The following is a 19,661-nucleotide window of genomic DNA, read 5'->3' as shown; positions in this document are numbered from 1 at the left end:
TGATGTAGTGATGGGCATATCGAATGTTTCCTGCTATCGATTGTTAAACGATAGTCCAGGAGCACAACCGAATGTTTTTATTCGATAGTTTTCATTCGGTTTCCGAATTGCTGACATTCGTTACGGTAGTTACTAATTACTGCAATATGCACGCTTTTTACAGTATACGGTCTTATATTTACTCTGATCCTTGCAATTTCGGCTCCCACTAGATCTGTGCTAATCATTAGAAACAATTTATAGAATACTCATTAATAACATTATGAACACTGGGACCACGTAGGCCTACTTATTTTAATATGAAATATTTAATGGTGCACTTGGTCAGTTTTAGGTTAGGCAATCTCTCTTCGTAGGAGGACGTACAGTAAAATACATTTTTATTTATTTAACTGGTATCATGTCAAACAATATACATGGGCAAACAGCCGTTAAACATAGCTCTCTTCAAAGCTGTCATAGATTTTCAGATACTTACATAATATTTTAAAAACTGCATTTTAACATGGAAAAATAGAACCAAACCGCGAACTAAATGAAACACACATGTAATAGAGCAATAAGCATTTATATGTGCAGTCGCTAATAATATGTCGTGGTTAAAAAGTACATAAAGTAGCTAGATCAAATGTTTTCATTCTGTGCACATAGAACAGGTTAGGATAACTAAAACAACATGTTAAACTTGCAGTATAATTAATCAGACACTTAGGCTACCACTGTCTTCCTATAATCAAAGATTTTTGTTCAGGAATATAAAAATTTCTAAATGTTTTGCTTTCAGCCTGTTTCTTCTTTCACTCATCTGCCCAGCTTTCGAAAATATTATTCCTGCTGGAACTGTGAGATATTTCTGTGACAATGTGTATAAGAGTTCCATGGCAGATTTGCTGGACTGCTTTTCTTTTTGCCCATGTAATGGAGGGAATAATATTTACGGACCATCATTGGATAATGTTTAAAATACGCGCGCGATAGTTGCTCTCCTAGACCGTAATACATCGTACTATTGCATTGGTTCCTATCGTTTCCTTAACATTTGACTTACGTACTATCGTTTTGAGCGAAGTGGGAGCAACTACTGCAGGAGAATTCAGTATCATATAGACCGAATGAAACATCGAATGTTGTTGAAAACAATCGAATGAAACGGTAGTTTGAGACTATCGAATAATTCGATAGTTTTCATTCGGAATGCCCATCGCTAGTCTGATGTAGGATCTGAGACGAGGCGTATCTCATTCTTCCGCCGGAAGCTATTTTGAAGGTGAAATGGAATGGCTTTACAGCGTTGCCAGTTTCTTCCTCACACTTCACTGAACCTGTCATGCCTTTACCGTTTCGATGGTAATAAAGGTGGGGGTGGAAGGTCTCATTATATTTGTTGGAAACAATAAACACATTACTAATGTGTCGCTCACCTTTAGGCAATGGTAACGACCTGCTTCAGAAGTTATATATCGCTCCGCAAGAGCGCACCATTTGTCTGAGTTGGGAGATTCACTTAGTACTGCGATCTTACGAAGAGTGCAGCACAAGTCGACCACGTTTATGTCGTATTGTGTTCTCGTCTGCATGCTCCTTTTCACGTACTACAAAAGGAAATTCTAAGTTTTCATGCTCTCTGTACCTCTTTAAATGGAATGCGTGTTTATTTCTGGAGCAATTGTATTGCAATGGAGGTTCAAAAACTCCCGTCTGTTCGCGAAGATATCTGTAGGGGTGTGGGCGATTTTGAAACATGTATTGCACGCGTATCTTAAAACTGAATAATATAACAAAGTTCAGGCTTAACTATTAATTTCAGGGACAACAATTCTGTTTTATTTCATTTCCATGTTTGCTTTGTGCGATTCTTATTAAGGCACATGTTTCAATTTCATCTAGATGCACGTTGAACGTAACTTTACCATGATTTGACAAATTGAGCTCTTGTTTTTTATAGTTTCTTTTTCACTTCATCATTATAATGCGGGGAGCAGTTAGCTTAATTTGAAAATCTTGTAGGTTACATGATAGTTCAGTTATGGTATATGGTAGATACATCGTGTAAGATAGTAAAATCTGCTTAGAGCAAAGGCATCCACTGTCAACAGTACTTGCGAACATCTCACAGCGAAATTAGCTTATCTAATGAAACACGTGCCCTTTCCGTATTTGTAACATGTAGCGTGCAGAGATTCTGTATTAACCAGCTTTGTATTGATATGTAGTTCTTGAAATGCTACTAGAATGGGTCCTCTGGATGTTGCAGTTTGTGATTATACTGGTTCTGTGAGGAATCTTGGTGGGATATCTGTATACTCTGGATTGCAGCTGTTTACCAGAATGGAACCGCTGCGTTCGGTCTTTACGTCTCTATATGGGGACGGGTATATATTAAAGTTCAGTACCTAACCTGCTTCAGATTTTATCATTACTCTTTAGTATTAATTTTGTCACTTGCGTCCGGGAGGTAGTGGGTTCGAATCTCACTGTCGACAGCCCTGGAGATGGTTTTCCTTGGTTTCCCATTTTCACACCAGGCTGTACCTTAATGCCACGGCCGCTTCCTTCCCACTCCTAGCCCTTTCCTATCCCATCGTCGCCATAAGACCTGTCTGTATTAGTGCGACGTGAAAGTCACTAGCAAAAAAAAATAATAATAAAAAATGTCAGATTCATTTTTGGATAATTGTATAAAATGTTGCTCCTAAATGAAAGGAGCTAGCTTTAGCCGGGTGGAACGCAAGAAGACAATGGTTGCTTCCTGTACGCTACTCGATCCGAACTAAACGTCTTGAAGAGACCCGTATAGCCCGCATCCGCTGGCAGAGGATCTGATACGGGTCCCTTGTGTTAGCTTCGGCACAACTGACGGCCGCCTCTACCTGTATAGTAATTTAAGGCGGTTCTATGCGGTTGAGTGGCATTAGACAGGTGCTCACAAAATCTGAAACCGAAAACCAGTGTCTGTGTTTACTCATTAGTGAATTTTTGGGGGAGAAAAGTAGTAGACTACATTTTACACATGCTGTTGTAAGACGTCTACTTGTAAAGGTGACACATTTGGTGTTTTTCCCACAAAATTAATTAAAACTCAGTTCTCCCAACAGAGAAGTGTTGATATTGACATGCCGGTAGCCTAAATGTCGTCAAATCAAAATACTTGCACACGGTAGCTGAGGACATGCATTTTATTTATTTATTTATTTATTTATTTATCGGAGTGAGCGTGAAGATAAATAGTAAGGTCAGACGAAAGTGGCTGTTATTGTAACCTGTGACGTACAGTTGGTCGTTCTCTCTGAGAGAGAGAGAGAGAGAGAGAGAGAAAATGTAATGTGCATATAAGTTGACACTCAGCTAAATAGCATATGCGAATTATCAGTGGAACTATAAGAAAAATAACCTTCTGGTTACCTCTTCCGAACCTCCGGCGGAAGAACGCTCTTCTTCGTGAATACAAGAAAATAGTAGACAACCCTCAGTTTCGGATACATAATGACATGGAAAATTTACAAAGACACAGGCTAGTATCTAGGCATCCACCAATGACCACCGGTAGGGAATTAACTATGATGTAGGCCTACTTCAAACTTATTAGATCCTGGAAGCAAAGCTGGCAAGAAAACTGCCCTCCAGGCTGTCTGTACCCTGCACCACGAGAAAACCTGCATTTGAATAGCCTCGCAGAATTTGATCTGCCTTAAATAGAATGCGGACCAACATGGCAGGTGCGCAGATGCTCTCCATGAGTGTGATAAATTACAATATCTAAAATGTGACTGTGGGGCTGTCAAGCAGACCATTTGCTACGTTATACAGGACTGCAAGACCAGGTTCATGATAACAACTGATGATCTCATTATTGAATGTGTCACCAATTTAGATATCTTAATGTAGTATTTATAATGTAAAGAAAGCATTGTTCATTTTATACGCCAAATTGTAATGTGTAGCCATACGATGAATAAAAATAACACACTCACTTCTGAATTATGTCAAGCGCTCGTAATTAGTTTCCACGATCTTCATTCAGAGTAATATTACTCAGCCGAATACGTTAATTATTTACATAATTAGGAATGTAGAGCATTTATGGGTAAGCTGATATGTTCGTCGCTAAACTCGCGGTTTTTTAATACTACGTGTTATCGTGCACCTAGCCATGTTTTGTTCCACCTTAAAGGAGCCGGAGCTGTTGCAAACGAGGCTGTGGTTAGCACCGAGATAGGAATCAATCGTGCATCCCTAGCACACTGCAGAGAACCGTAAGTTAGGTCGTGGCGAGTGGAGTTCATATCGGGCGTTACCATGCATCTTCCAAAGAGCGGAGAAAACTGTTGTCTAGCTCATATGACTGTATCAGGAATTTAGAGTATTTATGGGTAAGCTGATTTGTTCGTCGCTCATTAACGTCTTCAAGATTGCGTTGTGTGCATTTAGATTTAATCTTATGAAAGCAAAGTATGGAAATGAAACGGTTAACTCGGTTTCAGATATGGATGGATATGGGATTTTTTTTTTTTGTTGGAAAGCAGGATAGAGAAATGTCTTTGGTTTAATCCCTAAAATACCTCCGTAATTCCTTCTTCATCGCTCGAATGATGTATAATGACTCGTAACATATTTCATTTTAACAACTATGTTTTCAGGTTCTGTTCTATTGTTAATCGACATAATATACATTCAGGAATTTGTATGTACATATAACTAATGGTTGCACACACGATATACTCGTGTCGAATGTGACTGTAATGCATTTTCAGACTAAAAAAGGAATACGTTCTCCTGGTGATGCTGTGATGACTTTATCAACAGCCACGAAAAACTGCAAGCTTATTTGCGTTTTGCTTCTCCCGTCGTTCATGTATTTAGAGAGAAAGTTATCTTTAATTAATACACATCATTGAGCATATGGAGTTAATATACTAGCCTAAAATTGTCCAGTTCCAGGGTAGAATGTTCGGTTCAGTGTGTCCCGGGAGTGTCCTCTGGCTCAGTCTTGGGGGGGGGGGGGGGGTTGTTCTTATTAATACACTTCGCTTCGTTTCAAACACACCATGATACAAACTACCACCGAAGTACGCAATAGTGATTACATACACAGGGTTGGTGCGAGGAAGGGTATCCGGCCATTAAACTAAGCCAAATGCGCATCGAGTGCTGACCGTAATAAAATGGGGAAAAGACCAGAATATAGCCCAAAATTGATTCTGTTAATGATCTGGAAATAAAAGCACCTAATCCGATTAATGCTAGTGTTGATCATCTTGACTTTGAGATAAGTTTCTTCCCATATCGGTTGAAACCGTATGATAGGTAGATTGTATCCCTTTATTTAGGTAATTGGTAATTGTCTGATTCAAACCCAGTTTTCGCATATCTGCAAATTGTCCGGTTTTGAAATTATTCGTATATTGCCTAATGCCTTCCAACTATCGAAATGAAATTCAGACATTATTTTAGGAACTTCTGGCTCAGCGAGGAAAGCAACGGGAGACTACCGCACTCCAAATTTTCCTACTATACATCTTAATTAACACTTAGGCCATCTATAACAGCTGATGTTGGAGATGAAATCAACCATCGGGCTGAATACTGAATATACATACCCTGCACATACCGATTTCGGTTCGACTAAGATCTCCTTCCACACTCATTTTGTATCAGAGCAGTCGGAGAAGGAAGTTGCCAGCGCCGCGGTATAGGTGTAGCGAGCTTGCCTCTCCCTGAGACAGCTGGTTCGATTCCTGGCCAGGTTAGAGATTTTTTTCTTGATCTGAAGGTCGGTTCTAGGCCCACTCAACATGCGTGGGAATAATTAAGGAGCTATCGAAGGTGAGATAGTGCCCCGGTCTAGAAAACCGAGAATGACATTGCACTGACTGTGCGTTACATCGTAATCTGCACGCCTTCGGGTTGAACAGCGGTCACTTGGTAGACAATAGTGCCATGGGGTTTAGTTTTATATGCTAATTTGAAACTTATCCTTTTATAATGTAACTGGAAACTTGCTCGTTGTCGTATCATGAAGCTCTTTGAAGTCCTTGGCGTGGAGCGACGAAAAGTATTTACCGGTTGTGCCTTCAAAGTGGTGAACAAGACTATTTCTGTTGGCTTTATCCGTGTGGGTGTGCTGTGTCCAGCCAGCTGTGTGTAGTGTTGCGGCGCTGCCTGTCGACGTTCATGTGTAATGAGCACGTTTCCGATGTTTCATCTGACGCTCCCACCTGCTCTCTCATTTTGTGATATTTGATTTTGTTTTCTCAAAATGATCGACCTCTCTCTCTCTGTCTAATTATGGACGATTTCCTTCTGAGTAGGTAAGATTCTTTGCCACAGTCAGAAGCGCCGCAGAAGCAAAAACAGAGAGAAAATTTTGGCTCAGTCTCGCCCTCCTAGAAGGCACATGTTAACTTGTGCGGTACGGCACTAGTTCCCAAACTGGTCTCCATGGGTGGGTGAGAAATTTAACAAGGGGCGCTGACTGTTTACTCCGAAGAGAAAAAGAAACATAATGATCTGTTAAAGAGAGGCATTATTCATACAGTATTAAACCTTGTGAGTAAAAGTGAAATGAGTTATATGCATTTGAATTTCTTCTTCTTTTTCTTCGACCGTGTGGTTCTTCAGACTCTCAATCTTTTCATCGAACGTTCTCAATAAGTAGGTATTTTCCCTGTGGGCATATATTGTTGGGTTTCTTACGGTATTCTCCTTTGTCCCTTCTCCCAATCTCTTCCAGTTTTGTTCTGACTGGTTCAGGTCTTGAAGACTTTTTGGCAACATTTTCAGGCAAGTGAATGTATTTATGTCTACCCGTTTCTTGATACGGGGTCGGGGATGAGGTGAGATGGAATTTTATGGCATGCTTTTACGACAGAATGTCCTTCTTGACGCCAACCTCAGTTGAGGAGCGAATGAATGAATGAATGAATGAATGATTGCGAATGAAATTGGGTAAGAAGGTAGAAGAAATCGGCTGTAGCCTGTGAATAGGAACTGTTCCGGGATTTGGCTGGAAGTGAAAATAGGGAAGCCACAGAAAACCATTCTCAGGACGGCCGACTGTGGGGGATCGAACCCACTCGTCTCCCGAATGCAGAGCTTGGCCCCATAGTCACCATGTGAGCTACGCCAGCGCTGGGCCCTGGAATTAACCTCGGGAAAGGAATCTGTGAGACTTTGTTGGAAGTCATAGTGATCTTACTGTTGTGTAGAATGGAAGGTAAACAAACAGGAAAGAGCAGTAATAATTATTTTGATGCGGGTTGTTTTAATACGTATAACAATTCAAAAGTGATGTGTTTTACACATTCCCAAAACGAAGCACAAAAATGGAAGGAAGACAACTTTGAATAAGGGTCTTAAACCGCCAGAAGTAAGTGCGCATTTTCAGTGTTTGAACTGGTCTCCTTAACAATCATGGCTACCGAACGGGCTTTGAAAATGGTTATTCGGTTTAATTAATTATATTATTTTAATCGTTTCCATCTTGGTGGATCACTGTGGGAGTTCCCAGGAAACTCCAGAATATACAACGCTCACTTTGTGACAGAAGGTCTGGTCATCCTCTAAGCCCGGCCTGTCTGGCATTTTTCACCCAAGCGTCATCAGATCAATTCCAGGGAGTTGCTGGCAGATATTCTCAATCGTCCTCTCCAAACCACTCATGGCTCTCTTGCTTTGTCGCAATGCACTAACTGCAGTTTCTAACAGAAAAGTTATTAGTGACCACATTTGTCATAAACTTCCTGCAGTGAAAACCTGTTAAGTTCTCCTCTATCAGCATTACTGGGAAACTGATGTCCAAGTATACTCATAACAAGAAATTGATATTATTAACTTAGAACTGTATTTTTGACATTTTAGTAATACATCGTCCACCCCATTTTGGCAGTCGCGATCTTTCTGTTCTGTTTTCTGCTAACTTTATTGTACTAAGGCTGAAATTATTTTTTAAAAATAGAATCATAATTCAATAGAAAGAGAGGAAGAGCATCGTGTAAACTTTTGGAAAACGTTCTTCAATCCGCATAACCTGTGCATATTTTTATTTCTGTCTTTTTCGACGAGGCTTACCTCATAGTTGAAGTTGGCCAAGTTTTTGGAACATGTTCATGGTTACGTAGTAGATGACGGCTGTGTTATGTTTACAAACTCCTTCGATGCCTGCAGGACAGACACATTTACTACGGATCGCATTTCGACTTTGATCAATCTAAATGGTACAAAAGTACGAAAACATGCTTTAGAATAAAATTAAGTTTGTAAGTATACCACAGAAACACATGATTAACAAATCTTCTTCTTCATCTGTTTACCCTCCAGGGTCAGTTTTTCCGTCGGACTCAGCGAGGGATCCCATCCCTACCGCCTCAAGGGCAGTGTCCTAGAGCTTCAGACTCTGGGTCGGGGATACAACTGGGGAGGATTACCAGTACCTCGCCCAGGCGGCCTCACCTGCTATGCTGAACAAGGGCCTGGTGGGGGATGGGAAGTTTGGAAGGGATAGACAAGGAAGAGGGGGAAGAAGCGGCCGTGGCCTTAAGTTAGGTACCATCCCGGCATTTACCTAGAGGAGAAGTGGGAAACCACGGAAAACCACTTCCGGGATGGCTGAGTAGGGAATCAAACCCCTCTCTACTCAATTGACCTCCCGAGGCTGAGTGGATCCCGTTCCATCCCACGTGCGGCTTTTGAAGTTTCGTGGCAGAGCCGGGAATTGAACCCGGGCCTCTGGGGGTGGCAGCTAATCACACTAACCACTACACCACAGAGGCGAAATTAGCAAATCTACTAGCATTAAAGTAACAACACTAATCGTATTTATTCCGCTAACGATAATGTTGATTTTCCTTCCCTCTGTTTACGTTGTAGCGTGAGAATGACGGACGTTTCTCTACTGAAATCGACATTGTGTTTTCTCTTAACTTCTGTTATTATGGTTAATAAAGTTATTGTTCTTTTACGTTCGATTAACTATTTTTTGACGGTTTTCGGAGATGCCGAGGTGCCAGAGTGTTGTCCCGCAGAAGTTATTTTACGTGACAGTAAAATCTACCGACACAAGGCTGATGTATTTGAGCACCTTCAGATACCGCCGTACTGAGCTAGGATCTAACCTGCTAAGTTTGGGTCAGAAGGCCAGCGCCTCAACCGTCTGAGCCACTCAGCCCGGCATTCGTATGCCAACTAACCCAAAAGTTTTGTCCCTTATCACATTGCATTTTTTTAAATAAATTACCGGTGTTTGTCGGCTGGAAGTGACTCTAAATAATAATATCGCACTTCTCGCAGCCAACTACAGTACTTCCCCGTAGGTCTCTCGTGAATAGTAATGAAAGCTGCCACAACGAAGCGCCACTAATGATACTTTCACGGTGCCTGTAGCCGTAGTGCGTTAACACACTCGGCCACTTCGCTCGGCGGTTACGTGAATGCGAGTGAAAATAATTTAGTTACATGTTTATCTAAACTTACCGAGTGACTGACTGCACGGTGTGAGTCACATAATTGTCAGCTTGCATTTGGGAGATGGTGGGTTCGAACCCCATTGTGGGCAGCCCTGAATATGGTTTTCGACGGTTTCCCCATTTTCGCACCAGGCTGTACCGTAATCAAAGCCGCAGTCGCCATAAGACCTATCTGTATCGGTGCGACGTAAAGGAACTGTGTGTGTGTGTGTGGAACGAGCAGGTGTCCCCGTGGTTCGCTACGGAATTCTAGATGAAATAGTGTACACGTTGTGAATAAGATTTTATTAAATTGCATAGCTTTCAGCGTTACACCAGAACCACGATGGGGAAGTGGCCATATGTAGTTCCTTAAAATGCAGACCGGTTTAGGGAATTTTCATTGTAATAGCCTACCTACTGCCAATTACAATCAACTTGGGTAGTTTCCATTTTAATGGTAGACACTCACTCTCCACCTGCCTTTTTACATCCTCAGAAATACTGTGGTTTTTCCTCAAAATCTAAAAGGATCCGCCAATGGGCAGAAAACCAACATAACAATATTAATTAATTGTGATAGCTGATAAGTGTCTTCCAGTGTTTTTTGTCATTTGTTCAATCTATCAAAGTTCTTTGCCAATCAGAGGCATTCATACTCGCACGCGGCGCTAGTATACTGTACTCAAACTGAAGCGGAGTCACTTGGATATGGTTTGTACTTCGTTATTAAGAATATTGTAAGAAAAAGCGAGAGGATGAGTGAGCTCAGTGAATCACAGACGAATGTGTAGCAGTTCTCGAATTAAATGGTACAGCTTCCGCCATGTTGTGGCTTATTGTATTCCTCCAAAGCAAGGACATCATACTCGTACTCTGAAAAGTATGCGCCAAAACAGAAATTATTAAAGTTACGAAGAATTTTCATGTAACATTTTTTTTCTGGCCAATCGAATTTTAAGTATGTATATTGTGATAGTAAAATATCTTTCTAGAATACTCCTAGAATTATGGAGGAAATGCTCTAACTTCTTCCTAGGAAATATAATTTTAAGTACACTTGCCTGACTCCATTATTTAATGGGGCTAACAGTTTAGGCAGGGTATTCACTTTTAAGAGTCCCAGACGTACATTTTATTTCCCCGCCTGGACCCGTTAGATACACTGTAATAGTAGGTAGGCTATATGTTAACCAAGGTTTCAGTTGTATGCTTGCCAGATTTGAACACAGTACGTCAGATGGTTTTTACGCGATAGAAACTAAGAAAAAGAGATACAGTATGCGTCAAACTCGAAAACTATTAGTTGCGAAGAAAATTCATATTAACTTTTTTTGCTGGGATATCGAATGTCATACACTTGGTGTGCCCCATTGTTCAGTAGGACTAACCGTCTAGCAGCGTATTTAGTTTTATGGGTCCCAAGCGTACGTTTTCCTCTGACTTTCATTACACAGTCCCCTTAAAGATAGCGTGATAGTAAGTAGCCTGTGTGTTAACCAAAGGTATCAACTATAAGCTTGCCCAATTTGATCTCTATCAGCCAAGAAGTTGTTTTTACCTGAAAAACACACACACACACACACACACACACACAGACAGCAAACCATACAAACTATGAGATTTATTACTGCTGCCATTTCCTCACCCCCCCCCCCCCTAAATCACGTTTTTCGCGTGAACTTTCGTATTCCAGAATGATACATAGCCTATGTTACTCGAATTATATTTCAAATTTAGAAAGAAGCGTCAAAATGTATTTTCTGAGATTGCCCGTTACGTATAAACAAACTCAGTCGCTTTATGTATTAGTATGTATAGATTTGCACTCTTGTTCCAGCCACACGTCTTTATTCTTGTTAAAACTGGTTACTGTACTATTGCGGATTTTGAAATCCTCCTACTTATTTTACGTGCAAAGCAGAAACCACTAGACACTGGTCTACGGACTTTTGAAGACACAGTACTTCCCCTCCCTTCCTCGATATGCCTGAATATTCATTAGGGACGAACTTAACTAATGCAAAATACAGTATTTGGATGTATTAATTGCAGAATGATACAAACCGCTTATGCGTTGTTTTATTTGTTGTAAGTTTTGTTTTGAACTCTCTTTTTGACTGGACTGTGGCTGTTAAAATGGTTTCTTTCGAAAAATAGCTCGCCACATCTGTGACGTTACTGTAAAGTAACCTTTATTTCTTTTCGTGGGTCCGCATGAGGTGCTCACTCTGAAGCTCTCGACAAACAGGTAGCTGCCTTTCTGATCAGGATCCATGCTCGAGGCATGTGCTCTTAGAATCCCGGGGTCATTTTGTTCGCAATTGCAGTTCTCGTAGCAGCGTAGGCCTACTTCTTCTGGAAGAGCTGATACACTCTAGCATGTATCTTACATACGTAGTGTTAGTGTGTGCATGAAAGTCGAAATGAAAAGTTTGATTTACTCGAGAGTTCCACGGAGGGAGGTGAAGGGGAGTGAAAAAATGGTGAAATGTCGCCGTCACTAGGCTTCCTCTCTTGTGAGGGGAACATGCCCCCCTTCCTTTGCTGTCGCTAGGCAACAGGTCTGACGTCACGCCCCATATCGAGCTAAGTCAACTTTCCTCCTCCTGCTGCTGCTGCTGCTGCTGCTGCCCCCTGCATTTGCTTGTGTTTACGAAATCAAAGCTTTTTATTTACTTGGAATAGTAGCAATAACAATCTACTTTACAGTATCCATTGTCGATCTTGAAGGGCGGTAATACCTAATTCCACACAGCTGCTGCAGAAGGGTCTTAGTGGCAAGTTCGATGCTCGATAGCAGATATGTTTTACTGCAAATATTAGTTTTTTTTTATTGTTTTATAAAATGAGGCAGACTGCCATTGGTCTACCGTAGCTACTTTATGTAGTTGAATCGCTTTGGAATGCGGTTTATATTCTAAATGCATAAGCAGATCAAACTTGACACAAGTTCATTTTTTTCCTTTCCATTACATATAGTGAATCTAATTGAAGGGAAACTTACGTTCTAGGTATATTTTCATACAGGAGTTTGTTGAGCTTATCTCACGTTGCTCAAATGCATATATTTTCACGTAATTTCCAGAAAATTAGTGTATTTTGTGTTATGGCTATTATGTATGTTTGTATGTATGTATGTACGTATGTTGAGTGCTCAGCCCGCAGGCTGGTTTGGACCTAAACAGCTCCGCCATCAGCCGTCATAGATGGCCCAGGCGTCGCTGAAGAGGCGTACTTGGGAAATGAGGAGTGGGGTAGTTTCCCGTTGCTTTCCTCACTGGGCCAGAAGTTGCTATTGCATCTCAGTCTGCCAAGCCCACTCAAATGCCCGCACCAACTGACCCTATGAGTGACATTTTCACCCATCCATGTCAGGGACTGGCTGCATACGGAATGGCATTACTAGCATCACCTATACCTCGGTTACTTGAATGTTGTCAAAGCCAAGGATGAGACAGGCACGTAAATAAAAGTAACAAATATGTTCTAGCCAACACCAGAAGACATAATGCAAACACTAGGTCTTGCCAGCAAAGGCATATGACTATTATAATATTTTAAATTATTATAGTTACAAAATATTTAAGTGCCACTTACAAATTTATTGTACTCGAAGGAAGTATCGTTAATTCATATTATAATTTTCTGAAATCCTCGTACTGTATTCAGTTCCTGATTGTACGGTATATCCGTTCGCTTCTGGCATGTTCAAGATAGACATAGGTTCTTGCTCTACACGAGACAGAGATTTAAGGTTTTAAAAGCATAAATGTTAACGTGGGGTATTGGCGTGCACAGTAGAGCGAATATTTAGCTGTCTGAATAAGGTGAGAGAGAGCTCGGTATGTCATCAGCTCATGATCCAAACATAGAGCGTACCTTGGCCGCCTGTTTAGCGATTCATTAGATGACTCACGGCTGGCGAATGAAACACGTTTGAAGACTAGAACTACTTGTCGGATTTTCAAAATAATCATCCCGTACAATTTTCGATGTCTTACCGCCATGCTAGGTGTACAAAACAAGGCAGTTACACATCACCATCAGAATGTTGGCTGGCTCGGTAGTGGGGGGGGGGGGGGGAGAGGTGATAGTATACAATTTATAATCACTAGATTGCATGCCAAAAGCCTGGATACAAACCCAGGCGCCTCCGCATTATTCATATGGAGTGAGGTCATATGAACCTGTTGGTGATGGTCCGTCGGTTTTAGACGTTAAGCCTTGAGCAGACCCCTTGATGTCATTCGTCAGGAGTAGGTATGTACCGACATCAGGTTTCACCCTCTTCCTACATTATTATTATTATTATTATTATTATTATTAGTAGTAGTAGTAGTAGTAGTAGTAGTAGTAGTAGTAGTAGTATTCCACAACCCCAGACGGGCGTTAAATAGAAAAACTTGCACCATGCGAGTCGGACGTGTCCTCGGACCCTCCCGGCACTAAAAGCCATGCGCTAAATAAATAAATAAATAAAGTCCCTCGATAATTACTGAAAGTGAAAACAGGTTTTCGATATCTTTAATGGTTTACGATTTATTTGAGATGAGCATTTTAGCTGATTCACTTGTTAGTTTTATGATCTTGTTATTTTAATTATATATGAACCTTTTTTAAGAGTACTGAAACAATCAGGGTCACACATTACCATCTTTGTGTTGCTGTAACTTTTGGACCACCGTAGCAAGTTTTTTAGTTATGCACTCTGTCGTGTTAGAGAAGCTGGAATAATAGTTTTCCAAACCAAACCCCATGACGAAACAGCCCCGAAATGCCCAGAAATTAATACTTCAAAGATATGTCCTTGTTCTGGCTTGGTCCAAAAATGTAACAAAAATAAATTTGTGTACAAGTAGATACGTTGCTGGAGGTATAATCTAGTTTTTCTTTTCTTTTCAGGGATGACGTTTGATTGAAGATGGCTTCACCGACCCCATCACTTGATTCATCACCTGGAGCTAATTCACTTGGATCACTGATAGACCAGACTGAACCTCGATCTTTGTCACCTCTTGGAGATTCTCCTGTTACTGTAAGCGGATCTTCCCCTGCAGCCTCGATTACAAGTTGTTCAAACAGCAGCTGCGGCAACGGACCTAATTCGAAGTGTGTGTCGTGTCATGAAACTTTCGCCAACCTTAAAATACTGTCTTGCTTTCATGCCTATTGCCAGCATTGTTTGGAAAAAATCAGGGATCATCCAGACAGAGTAACGTGTTGTGTGTGTCAGGAAGAGTGTAATATTACTACCCAAGGAACCATTATCATACCTGATACTCACAAAAACGGTTTAGACGGACTTTCTTCATCTTCAGAAAATAGTACCCACTCATCTACTCCGTATTGTACTGGGTGTAAAAGTCGGGAGACGGGTGCTGTAGCTCGTTGTTTTGATTGCAAAAATTTTCTCTGCCCGAACTGCATGATGGCACATCAGTTCATGCATTGTTTTGAAGGTCACCGTGTTTTATCACTGGGGGAACTCCAGCAGAATGGTGGCAGCAAGGAGGATCTGAAGAATGGGTTATCCCAGATTGCAAGCAATGGAGGTGACAGACCAGTGTGTTGTCTGCGGCATAAAAGTGAGACAATGAAGTATTTTTGTCGTACATGTAATATTCCTATTTGCAAGGAGTGCACTCTACTAGAGCACCCTAGTGGTCTTCACGATTATGAGTATATAGCTGATGCAGGGCCTAAGCAACTGGATTTGATGACACAAACTATGCAAGAGAGCAAAGCAAAAGCTACAGATCTCCGTAATACACTGAAGAACTTGGAGCACACGTCAAGCCGTCTTCAAGTCCAGTACCATAAGGCACAAAATGAGATAAATGACACATTTCAGTTTTATCGATCGATGATTGAAGAACGTAAACAAGAACTGCTCAAAGAACTGGAAAGTGTATTTTCAGCCAAGCAGCTATCACTAAATGTGTTGGGCCAAAAAGCACAAGAAGTGGTTGAAAAGATTTACAGTACGTGCGAATTTGTTGATAGAATTGCCAAGCGTGCAACAATGACCGAGGCTTTAATGCTGAAGAAAGTCTTGGATTCAAAGTTCCAGGGGTTTATGAATTACAATCCAGATTTGAGCCTGCAGCAAGGAGTGGACTTGGAGTTTGTCTCAAATTACCAGGCCATACAAGTAGGTGTGCGAAATACATTTGGATATGTGCGTTCCAGTTCAGAATTACCTGTTGGCCCCAGCAAACAACCCCCTATTGCTCGACCAATTAATGGTACTGTCCCTCACGTAAATGGAAATTCTGGAAGCATGAATGGAGCTGCAATGCATACTTCCATGAATGGTGGAAGTATGAATGGTGCAAGTTTAAATGGGAGTACCTTGAATGGTGTCATGGAGAGGCCTTACTCAAATGGGCTCATGTCTTCTTCTAGTACATCTAGTTCCCCATTTGAATCTAATATCATTTCAAAGAGATTTAGCAGTGCAAACAGCTTAGGTCCTTTCTCCACAACAATTAGTGACTTAAACTTAAATGGCATGAATCCTTATGAGAAGTGGTCAAATGGTGGTTCCGACAGTATCTTCCAGAATGGAGGTAGTGATCATTATTCTCTGTCTTCTTCTGTTCCTGCTGATCCCATGCTCGACCTCACATCAAAACTAATGTCAACTGCGATATTCCCACCAAAATCCCAGATTAAGCGGCAAAAGATGATCTACCATTGCAAATTTGGGGAATTTGGAGTTATGGAAGGCCAATTCACTGAACCTAGTGGAGTAGCAGTCAATGCACAGAACGATATAATTGTTGCAGATACAAACAACCATCGAATTCAGATCTTTGACAAGGAAGGGCGTTTTAAATTCCAGTTTGGAGAATGTGGAAAGCGTGACGGGCAGCTGTTGTATCCAAATCGTGTCGCTGTAGTTCGTACTTCAGGTGACATCATTGTGACTGAAAGGTCTCCTACGCATCAAATTCAAATTTATAACCAATATGGGCAGTTTGTTCGCAAGTTTGGTGCGAATATTCTCCAGCATCCACGTGGTGTAACTGTTGACAACAAAGGCCGTATAGTAGTTGTGGAATGCAAAGTGATGAGAGTAATAATCTTTGATCAATCTGGCAATGTTCTTATGAAGTTTGGTTGCTCAAAGCATCTGGAATTTCCAAATGGTGTTGTTGTAAATGATAAGCAAGAGATTTTTATCAGTGACAATCGGGCCCATTGTGTTAAAGTATTTAACTACGAAGGCATGTACCTTCGACAGATTGGTGGGGAAGGAATCACCAACTATCCAATAGGTGTTGGTATCAACTCTGCTGGTGAGATTTTAATTGCAGACAATCACAACAATTTTAACTTGACTATTTTTACCCAGGATGGCCAGCTTGTTTCTGCTCTGGAATCAAAGGTAAAGCATGCGCAGTGTTTCGACGTGGCACTCATGGATGATGGTTCTGTAGTCCTGGCAAGCAAAGATTACAGATTGTACATTTATCGTTACGTCCAGGTCCCACCGATTGGGTTGTAAGTTACCAAGGATTGAAGAGGAATGTGGATGAAGCAACTGCTCATTTTGTCATCTGTGTTTCAGTGAAATGAATAGCTGGAAAATAGGTTGTAAAAGAAGTGGATGTGAAGACAGCAAATGAATTTAATATAAACTGTCATAAGCCACTGCCCTCTCTTACTCGAGAAGTTGTTTTCCATTTGTGCCCATTACCAAACTCTATCTTCTTTCTGTAGAGGGTAAGTTAGAGTTTGGTTCCTGGGCTTATGTTATTATTGTTGTTGTAATAAATGAAGACATATCCTTCTCTCTTTCTCACTTGGAGACCCACTGCTGTTAATACTTAACTAGCCAGTTGGACTCAGTCCAGCACCAAATGGCGCACATTGTCTTTTTTAAAAATTATTATTTCAATAAAAGTGATTGTGCCATTGATGCGGGAGATATCTGGCAGCAGACTGATGCATCATTTACTTAAAAATTATTGAAGAGAGAACAAGCAGCCATTCCTAACACTAATTGTTTTATGCATTTGTAAGAGGAGTGGTATGCTAGGTTAATGATGTGTATTCTCTAAATAGCTGATTTCTTCCCTCAATAATAACTAAAACAATAGAGATAGTTTTTTATTGTATTTCATCATGTTGATACTGTGAATATATTGCATGGAAGATGTTCTAAAATTGCAAACCTCCTTTCCTCTTGACTGCTGTTGAAGGAGATATTACTATATGGCACTGTAATTCTATACAGGTGTTCATATTCATAAGTATTTATTCATGCAAGTAAACTAACATTGTTTTGACCAATACTTAATCTATCAAACCACTAAACAGGGAATTTACAACAGTAAAATATAAGAAGGAAAAAAGAAAAAGGAGGAGAAAACATTATATGGTGCCTGGGCCATGTTGTAGAGTTCTGAAATTTATGCACCTGTTTCATAATAAGCTCTATTTTACTATGCGTGTTTTTGTGCTGTTTTGTGACATTGTACATGTAGTTAGATAGTGAAGTAAGGTCAGTGAACTGTTTTATACAACATGAGGAATCCAAAGATTTCAGTAGAACAACACTGTTGTTATTGATATATAAATACACCTCCATTTCTGGAAATCCGATGAGCTGTTTTTGATGGCGGTGTTGGCTTTCCTTTGTTATACCTGTCCTTATTCTGTTGTTGAACGAAGAGAAATGTTCCGAGATCTAAAGCATCCTAGTCACTCTGCGTTCACTTGTGTCGTTTCCTGTGTTATCACAAGAATGACTACTTACATGACCATTTTATATATTCTTTGTTTTGTGTTTATTTCAGTTTTTTTTGTTGCTATCTGTTTAAGTTTTGGTAAGATATTTGAGGAAAGAGTGGTGCTTGCAGCAGATTGATGCTCACCATTATAATTTTCCTTTTGTTTTTCAAATGCTGCCTGAGTTTAAGATATAGACAGTGGTGTATTAATGAAGTAATACAATTTATATTAATATCTTATTTTTTGTTTTATATATATCTTAATTTGCATGAAGAGTATCTGACTGAAAGTAGATGTCCATATGTTTATTTTACCAAAAGAGGAAAGCAAGAAGGATTTAACATTTCTTGATTTATCCTTTTATATCCTTCTTCCCAGTAACCACTTAGCTGTTAATAATTATTTTCATTTCATTATTTTTATATCTACTGAGAAGTATGGTCCAGAGGAAGGAACCAGTGTTGTTAATGAAAAATTTTAAAATTCTTTAATAATGACTTCTTATTGTACAGTTTGATACAGGATTTTGTCCAAAGTATTATATTGTACTGTTCTAAAATCTTTCTCTTTTCTCTGTGGTGACTGAAGTTGTTGCTTTTTTTTAATTTTATATACATTTATGGATTATATCACATTTTGAGTTTATACTTAGCTGAAGAAATTGTTGACGCCTTGCTGTTGAATGGATCTGCCAGCCAAAGCATGGTTTAAATTAGTAGCATTATTTAACAAATCATAATTTATTTCTGTTTTATTATGTTTTAAAATTCAGGAGTATTGCAGATTGTTTTAAAGCTGCTGATTCCCAGATGTATACACTTCAAAAATGAATCTTGTTGTAGAACTGATAGTTCTCAGGCAGTAGCATTATTTATTATATGTAAAATTTGTTCTTTTTGACTATGACAATGAAATAATTTTAGATATACTTGACTTTATAAACTCTGCCTACTGCCTGAGTAATTGGTATCTTTAATTGCTATCTTAAAAGAGTTTTTAATGTTTTGTTGATTATTTTAAGAGCTCTTAAATTCTTGTATATATTTTTGTTTTGAGTTATTTTTGTTGTAATCTCTTTTTAAAATAGTTTGTTTTAGTACAATTTCCAGTTTTTTGTTGTCCCTTCCAACACTACACATTTTATACAAGTAAGAAATACAAAGGAAAGTCATCCAGAGGGGTTAGGAAGATGAGCTTTGAAATGATTCTTAACCACATATCAAGGGTCATGATGAGCCTTCGATAGCTATCCGCAATTTCCTACTTCACAGTTTTATACTTTTTCTAATACTAAAGAGGAAAATAACTTTTTATGCTCTCTTCATAATATGTGGAACAATAACACTTTCCCCCCCCCCCCCCCCCCCCCCTTTTCTGGCCTTCTTCAGCCAAAATGTGGAGAAATCATTTGAAGTACTTCCATGAAATAAAAAGTATTTTGGAAGTTGGAAACTAAATCTTCCTGGCCCTGGGCACAAG

General features: G+C 39.9%; 1 protein-coding gene across 2 annotated transcripts in view; it reads left to right on the top strand.

Annotated features, from left to right (window-relative positions):
* Window positions 1-19,083, top strand: part of brat (brain tumor) — a 350,390-nt gene extending 331,307 nt beyond the window's left edge. For both annotated transcript variants that reach the window (XM_067144256.2, XM_067144255.2), the window contains one exon: window positions 14,346-19,083. In XM_067144256.2, coding sequence (XP_067000357.1) covers window positions 14,365-16,953 — 2,589 coding nt within the window. In that variant the 5' untranslated portion in view covers window positions 14,346-14,364 and the 3' untranslated portion in view covers window positions 16,954-19,083. The remainder of the gene's footprint in view (window positions 1-14,345) is intronic.
* The last annotated feature ends 578 nt before the right edge of the window (window positions 19,084-19,661 follow it).

Source organism: Anabrus simplex, chromosome 3, assembly GCF_040414725.1.
Source record: "Anabrus simplex isolate iqAnaSimp1 chromosome 3, ASM4041472v1, whole genome shotgun sequence".
In the NCBI taxonomy this organism is placed as follows: domain Eukaryota; kingdom Metazoa; phylum Arthropoda; class Insecta; order Orthoptera; family Tettigoniidae; genus Anabrus; species Anabrus simplex.
This window is presented reverse-complemented; position numbering and strand designations above follow the sequence as displayed.